At 36.4% G+C, this 7329-nt stretch overlaps 3 protein-coding genes across 3 annotated transcripts in view; 1 reads left to right on the top strand and 2 right to left on the bottom strand.

The window, feature by feature from the left end:
• The window catches only part of LOC117779655, a 2045-nt gene extending 355 nt beyond the window's left edge, over window positions 1-1690 (top strand). The window contains exons 2-3 of the mRNA XM_034615920.1: window positions 887-1123; window positions 1180-1690. Coding sequence (XP_034471811.1) covers window positions 887-1123; window positions 1180-1607 — 665 coding nt within the window. The 3' untranslated portion in view covers window positions 1608-1690. The remainder of the gene's footprint in view (window positions 1-886; window positions 1124-1179) is intronic.
• A 42-nt stretch (window positions 1691-1732) lies between these two features.
• LOC117781359 (ficolin-1-like) lies at window positions 1733-2902 on the bottom strand. Its single transcript, XM_034618106.1, has 4 exons — window positions 2835-2902; window positions 2071-2715; window positions 1900-2013; window positions 1733-1824 (listed from the first exon to the last, which is right to left on the bottom strand). The coding sequence occupies exons 2-4, from the start codon at window positions 2628-2630 to the stop codon at window positions 1797-1799; spliced, it is 702 nt and encodes a 233-aa protein (XP_034473997.1). The 5' UTR covers window positions 2631-2715; window positions 2835-2902; the 3' UTR covers window positions 1733-1796.
• Window positions 2903-3332: 430 nt separating this feature from the next.
• On the bottom strand, window positions 3333-6298 carry LOC117781914 (probable ATP-dependent RNA helicase DDX28). The gene is made up of 3 exons (XM_034618799.1): window positions 5855-6298; window positions 5005-5468; window positions 3333-4135 (listed from the first exon to the last, which is right to left on the bottom strand). Exons 1-3 carry the CDS (start codon window positions 6222-6224, stop codon window positions 3407-3409), a joined length of 1563 nt encoding a protein of 520 aa, XP_034474690.1. The 5' UTR covers window positions 6225-6298; the 3' UTR covers window positions 3333-3406.
• Window positions 6299-7329: the final 1031 nt, after the last annotated feature.

Genomic DNA, 7329 nt, shown 5'->3' with positions numbered 1-7329 from the left:
GGACAAAAATTTTGACTTGTAAAGTTGCTAGGTCAGAGGCTAGACCAACTTCGAACTGTCATAACTCTGGCAAAACTGAACCGATTTTCAAGCGGAATGTCATTTTGATCATGGACTGGCCATTTTATTCTGCATTTAAATTTTATTAATTTCTTAAAAAAATTATTTTTTGCTAGATTTCGATTTTGATGGTAAGGGTCCCTTTGATATTTTGAAAATTCAAAATTTTAGATGTCAAGTTTTCACTTTTAATCAACTCCTTATATCATAATTAGTACAAACCAACACTTTAAAATCGATTCTAAGATGCTTAATTTTTTTGTACAAAATCATGTCAAATATAACAAAAATTTGGACTTGATAAGTTCCTAGATACCATGTCTGACCAACTTCGAACTGTCATAACTTTGTCAAAATTTAACCGATTTTCAAACGGAATGTCGTTTTGATTATGAATTGGCCTCTTTCTTTATTCTGAACTCAAGTTTTTTTCCTTTAGAAAATTTAGTTTTTTTCTTGTAATAAATCATCACAAATTTAACGATAATTGTGACTTGTAAAGTTGCTAGACCCAAGGTCTGTCCAACTTCGAACTTTCACAGCTTTATTAAAACTTTACCGATTTTGAATCGGAATATCATTTTGGTCATGGTTTGGTCTTCTAATTCATTCTGCACTTAAATTTGATTATAGTAATTTTTTGCCGCCAGATCCTAGATATTGATTTCAAGGCAAGGCATTTAAAATTTTCAATCTCAATCTTTCACTTTTAAGCAAATCTTTAATAAACTTGATTCCATTTTGGTAATGTCAGTATTATTTCTTAATATCTTTAGAGGAAATTGTTTTTGAAATGTCTGAAATGAATCTTTTTTTTATATTACAGATTACAAGTACATCAGTCGTGCTATAAGAGGTCTCATTGCTTTAGGAGAATACGCTTTTCGGGAGTTCATTCCATATATTTATAAACTCAATGTCAACGATATACCCGAAAGTCTCTGGCGGGATCTGGCGCCAGCTGCCATATTCCTAGGCGGACGAGACGACATACATTTGTACGAGTGGTTAGAATTCGGCTGTGGAGCTGGAACTTTGCAGCCCTTTCTGGTTCACTTTGCCAGTGAGTCTACAACAATATGTAGTCTTAATTTCATTAATAAATGCGATTTCTTGCAGCTGCCTATGAAAAGATGATCTCGAAGCGTTATGTTCAGGCCAGACAGCCCGCGTATAGACTCGAAGCACAGCCTGGCGTGCGTCGCTTGGAGTGGAGCACTCTGGCGGCAGCCATGTGCCATGGCGATGATCCCAGCAAGGCGCTCAAACCGAAGCCAACGTTAGCGGAGGCCTTTCCGGAACTGGTGCAGCCCAATCTCAGACTGAACTGCGCCGGCACAATCCGCTTCAAATTCGCTGGCTGTCGTCCCGTATTGCTGAAGCCAAAAGGCGTCGCTGCCGCTCAGTTTATGGACTCGCCATCGACCAACGGCGGCAGCGACATCGTTCACTCCGATATACTCATTGCCAAGCGGAAGCTCCTCAAGCCGCTGACGAATGTCAAGCGTGTGGTGGCCACCAGTGGCTATCACTTCCTGCGCATCTGAGTCCGGGAATAATGCCTATTTTTAATTATTATTTATAAACTGAAAAAATTAATTAAAATTTAATTTGTATTTAAAAGTCATAATGTAGCGCTTTTTTAAGATTTTATTTAAAAATATTTTTTAAAGTGCTACATTGATTACAGAAAGTACTTATTTAAATTTAAATTTATTTATTTGAAAGTTATTAAATTAAAAACTGGTAAATCGGACAACATATCTAAAGATAGAGAAAGGAAAAAGAACATTAATGAGAATATACTCTTGGAGTAGATTTTAATAGTGTAGTGTGTACTTTCTGGGCCGTATCATCATGACGGCTGATTTAAGGGAGTACTCCATACCCTTAAAGGATCTCCAATTGATGCCATTGCCCCAGGTATTGACTTTATATCTGCCCGTAATTTGGCTGTAAGAATTAAAATATAAAACGAATCTTTGGAAAACAATTATCATATCATCATACCCGCGTTGACAATAATTGTACCACCAGGCACCAGTGCTGGATACGGCGCAGTTACCCGGAAAATAATCATTGTCTTGGTCGTGGGTGGAAAAATACATGTCACGATGATAAGACAGTGAGTCACCGGCAGTTCCATTGGCTTTGCCCACAGTGTGTAGGACATATTTTCGATCCTCGTTACCGATTGCAAACTCCTCGTACGTCTCAAACACTTCATTTCCCTCGAAATCCTCAAGGACTACGAGTAATTCCTGATTACTGTCTGTCGTCAAAGCGTGTATCTTATCTAGTCCCAAGAAGAACTCGCCATTGAGATCTCCAAATCCCTCTTTGTAATCAGACCAGTTGCGATAGAAGTCGACACTTCCATCTATCCGCCTTAGGATAATCATCCATCCACCTCCTTGAGTTTCAGCATCACAGGCAACTTTAAAAGGTTCATTGCTAAAGTTGGGGATCAGTATTTCGCGGATTCCACTAGACTTGACACCGGTACAGTTGAGTGGAAGGGTCCTCAAATTGTGCTTAACCAAATCCTTGACAAGTTCTTCTATCAACATTCCCTGACGCTCCAGCTTGGCTTCAAGAAGCTGAATTCTCGACTCTCTATCAAGTCCAGTTTTCTTCTGTTGTTCCAGTTCGAATCTAAATTAAATATAAATTTTTATAAATTTCAGTTAAAGCTATGTACAAGCACTAAGTGTATTCTGAGGTCGGCTTTCGTCACTAGCGTGGACTGACATCCACAGTGTCAAGGATCGTACCTCAACTCAGAAAATCGAGAATTTATTGAATGAAATAAGTTCGTCTCATTATGTTCCGAATGTGGAATCGCATCAGCGAACGAATTAAATGTATTTATAATAAATATTATAAAAATTATTTTAAGCAACATTTTGCGACCGAATTTCACCGAATACCTGAGAAGACTGACAAAGTCGAAATTAGACTAGAAACGAAGAATTGAATTTTAAACCACTTACATAATAATACATATACCTATATACTATTATACAAAGTCTTATCTACATTCACATTGTCTTAGTTCTCGGCTCTGGCAATGAATTTAAAAATAAATTTAAATCACGGATGTGAAATCAGTGAATAGTTTGGAAGCAAAAAAGAAGATAAGTCAAAATTTCTATACGCGTATGAACTTCATGAACTCCAGAGCAATGAAATTTACTTATTTTCAGCTGACAACCGAAATTCTTCAAGATTATTATTTCGGAAATAAAAACTAAATAAAATACAGACAGATTTCATACAAGAAAATCAACTTTATGAACTAACTATGTACATAATAACTAAATACAAAGGTTGATAAACTATCCAACTAGAAGGCCTCATCCTGTGGCACTGCGATTCCCGCTTCCTTCATCTCTGCCACAATTCGCTTGTTGATGATGTTTTTGATGTTTGCATTCACATCGGGCAACAGTCCGCCGATTCTTGCGGCGTGTTCTATGCGTTGTACCACATCAATTTCTCGACGGGATGAGATAAAGTTGGTGACTAGAGATTTATCCATGCTGCCTACACGTCCAATTCTGCCACAGCGATGAATATAGTCGGATACGTGGAGCGGGAAATCAAAGTTCAGGACGTGACGTGCACGCGTTGTGTCCAATCCTCGACTGCCGACATCTGTGGTGGACAGAACATCGCAGTCACCACGCTGGAACTCCTCAAATCTGCCCAGACGAATCTTCATTAACATATCTCCATTCAGATTGATGCAGTTAATGCCGCTGTTGTTCAGAAAAATGGAGACATAATCACTTGTGGCTGACTTATTGCTGAATACAATTAAAGGACGTCGCTTGGCCAGATCCTGTTTGGCCAAAACCAACAAGTTGGCCGGCCTATCAGCCTTGGAAATGCGCAGAAACTTTTGCGTCACGTGCGGCATTAAATAATGTAAATATGGACTGACAACTTCTCTTATGGTTTCCACATCGATGACACGTTGCAGAATCTCTCGGGTATTTGTTGGCATTGTGGCAGAGGCGAGCAGTAGCTGAGTGCCCACTGTACTTGCATCCTGAACGTGATTCTTGTGAAACTGCAAGAAAAGATTTGGTTCAGTAAGCATACAATTTAAAACAACTATAGTATGTATAAAAAAAGAAAATAAAAAAATAAGAAATACATATATGAGCAAAATTAAGGGATATACATAGTTTATTAACTGACTGTTCCTTTTTGTTTAAATTAATTTTCAAATTTTTTATCACAAATTTTGTTTTTATAAAATTAAAATAGTCTCAATTGATTCTTGATGATTGATTCTAAGTATGTATTATAAAAGTTGAGATGAAGTGTACATTTTTGATAGTTCCTTATTATGTTTGAAACTTAACCAAAATTTAAATTACTTGGTAAAACTTCTTGTGAAACATAGTAAAATTAAAAAAAAAATATATATTTTTTTAAATTTATTTTCTCTAATATAAAGTTTCAACAAACATTTTCCCTAATTTTTGCTTGCTATATTTTAGTTCTGGATGCACTCTTTCAACTTTTTTACTTGAATCATTTTCTTAAAGTTGTTAATTTAAAATCTCATCTTATTTCCTTATAAATATAAATTATTTGATAAAATTTCTCGCCAAATATAGTAAATTATTTAAAAAAAAATATTTTTTTTTTCTAATATATTAATTACATTTTCCCAAATTTTTTGTTTGCTATATTTTAGTTCTTGATGTACTCTTTCAACATTTTTACATGAATCATTTTTTTGAAGTTAATTTAAAATCTCATTTTATATTTCATTATGAACTTTAAAAAAATGTTGTTGACTGAACAATAAGTAATTTAATAAATTTGTATTCCCAACTCAATTTAATTTGTATTCCCTATTGCCAAGTTATCTAGTTTTGTGTTATTTATTTGTAAAAGTTCTTATAGGTTATTATTGATTCTACTTACGGGAAATCTTCTGAGGAAATACGTGAGTTTGTCGGTGAATGAATCGTCTAGAAGTGTGTCTGCCTCGTCCAGCACCACATGACGCACTTGCTCCATGCGATAGATGCCCGTCGTGACCAGTTTGCTAATCGCTCCCAGTGTGGCCACCAAAATGTCAACCTGCTCAAAGTCGGGATTTAACATCAGCTGCTTTGTATTTCCGCCCAGCAACGCCTTCACTTTAAGGTCTGTGCCCGTGCAGAGTTTCTGAGCAATCTGGGAGATTTGTGTGGCCAATTCGCGACCTGGTGTAAGTATGAGAACGGTGGGAGTATTTAACTGACGGTCACCTTCTCTGCTTAATCCTTGCAACCGCTTGTTGAGCACAGGCAGCAAATAGGCCAAAGTCTTGCCACATCCTGTTTCTGCGGCAATCAGCGTGTGGAAGCTGCCGTCTACAATCGGTATAGCTTGGCTTTGAATGCCTGTAAGTAGGGATGGGTGTCGATAGTTAATTTATAATGATATTTAAGAGCAACTAAAAATATATTTAATACGATATATCCGATGCTATTTAAAAAAAAATTAAAATGAATTTTTACCACGATTAATATTTTTGTCATTTTTGCTAGCTCCTTTAATTTGATCGAATAAACTATTTTGGCACAATTCAAAATTTAATTTAGCTATTTCTAGCTGTTTTTTAAATCACTTTTTCATTCATCTTTTTTATAATCTCTTTCCTAGGTGCCCTTTTGGATCAAGTTAATGATTTTAACACTTTAAATTTTTTAGCTATTTTCTAACTACCCTTTTTGATCAAATTAGTCCTAAAAAGATCGTAAAAATCTGATAGCACTGTCATGCCTACCTGTCAGCTTTTTGATGTCCAATACATTTTGTAAGTTGTGTAAAAGTTGCTCATGAAGCTGCATTTGACCCGTGCCCAAGAAATCTTCAAGACGCTGCATCTCCGCTTTCCGCTGCTCGCCACTGATGCTGGCATTCAGGGAAAAGTGATCGCCTTTGGACTTGTTATGCAGCCAGCCCTTGGAGCACAGTGTAACTGTCCCGAACTTTGCGTCTTGTCTCTCGTGCTCCAAGAGATTGAATTGTGTGCGTCGGCAGGAAATTAGCGGTTTATTTGTACTCTTCTGCTCTCCCACTTGAGTTTTCACAGCAGCACTCGCGAATTGCCGACGCGCTTGTAAGCGCACGGCCAGCGATATATTTTGTAACATTATTAACCAAAAATACAAAGCGTTGTTTTTCCTTTTTAATGCACGCCGGTTTAACAATCAGCTGTTTTTGTTATGGAATGTCAGCTAGTGTTGGAAAGTGAGACACGCACAGCGCCCATAGACATCGATGCTTTAAGTATCGACAGTACAAACTTTTATCGAATTGCAGTTTTAAAAGTATAGCACGCACAGTGCTGCCCATAGTCATCGATATTTCTTATCGATATTCTAAAATCTACCGCTAAATTCAAGTCAACTTTTTCATACTAAGACTTAATTTTTGATTAAGCGTCTTTATTGCAGCTATATGTTATCGTGGATCGATTTTAACCAAATTTGGTCAGGATGTATTATACCAGCCCAGATGCATATTCTAGCAGTTTGGTTCGGATATCTCAAGAAACAAAAACTTTTTCATACTAAAACTTCATTTTCGATGTATCGTTCCTATGGCAGCTATATGATACTGTGGTTCGATCCAAAAATAAAAACAAACTTGATCTGCCTATGGTATCCAGGAACCTACATACCAAGTTTTAAGTCACGACGAGTTCAAACAGACGGACAGACAGACGGACATGGCTCAATCGACTCGGCTGCTGATCCTGATCAAGAATATATATACTTTGGGGGGTCTGCAACGCCCCATCTGCCTGTTACATACATTCTGCCAAACACATTATACCCTTTTTTGCCCATTTTCAATGGTCTCAGGGTATAAAAAAAAATCAAAATTCAATTATTTTAATGAAAAATAACACAAATAGAGTTTTGTTTTGTCAAATGTAAATTACTTTCAGTGTCAAAACAATTACTTAACAAACTGTATATATTTGTTGAATTGAATAAAGTTGCACTAGTTGTTAAATTAATATCAATGACATTGCATTTACTGACATTCATAATGTTTTTAATAACAAAGTTAAAACTTTATAAAAGTTTTTAGTAAAATTGCAATGACAAAACGGGTCATAAAAGTGCATATAACTTTCTTCTTCTTCCGGTTTCCCCCAACCTCTGAAGTTTTCCAAAAGGAATTCATTTTAATGCGTGTGTGTGTGTGTATGTGTGTGTGTGAGAGAGAGATTGTGTGTATGAGGTACAT

The sequence above is a fragment of the Drosophila innubila genome (assembly GCF_004354385.1).
Source record: "Drosophila innubila isolate TH190305 chromosome 2L unlocalized genomic scaffold, UK_Dinn_1.0 4_B_2L, whole genome shotgun sequence".
In the NCBI taxonomy this organism is placed as follows: domain Eukaryota; kingdom Metazoa; phylum Arthropoda; class Insecta; order Diptera; family Drosophilidae; genus Drosophila; species Drosophila innubila.
The sequence above is the reverse complement of the archived record's forward strand: the minus strand, read 5'-3'. Positions and strand labels throughout refer to the sequence as shown.

Bases quoted from the DNA above. Each gene is read 5' to 3' on its own strand.
- LOC117781914 (XM_034618799.1), bottom strand. From the start codon at position 6,224: ATGTTACAAAATATATCGCTGGCCGTGCGCTTACAAGCGCGTCGGCAA. The intron at 5,469-5,854 runs GTAGGCATGACA...CCCTACTTACAG, and splicing joins GGACATCAAAAAGCTGACAG to GCATTCAAAGCCAAGCTATA. The intron at 4,136-5,004 runs GTAAGTAGAATC...CTTTTCTTGCAG, and splicing joins ATTTCCTCAGAAGATTTCCC to TTTCACAAGAATCACGTTCA.
- LOC117781359 (XM_034618106.1), bottom strand. From the start codon at position 2,630: ATGTTGATAGAAGAACTTGTCAAGGATTTGGTTAAGCACAATTTGAGG. The intron at 2,014-2,070 runs GTATGATGATAT...TAATTCTTACAG, and splicing joins TACAATTATTGTCAACGCGG to CCAAATTACGGGCAGATATA. The intron at 1,825-1,899 runs GTACACACTACA...CTCTATCTTTAG, and splicing joins ATGATGATACGGCCCAGAAA to ATATGTTGTCCGATTTACCA.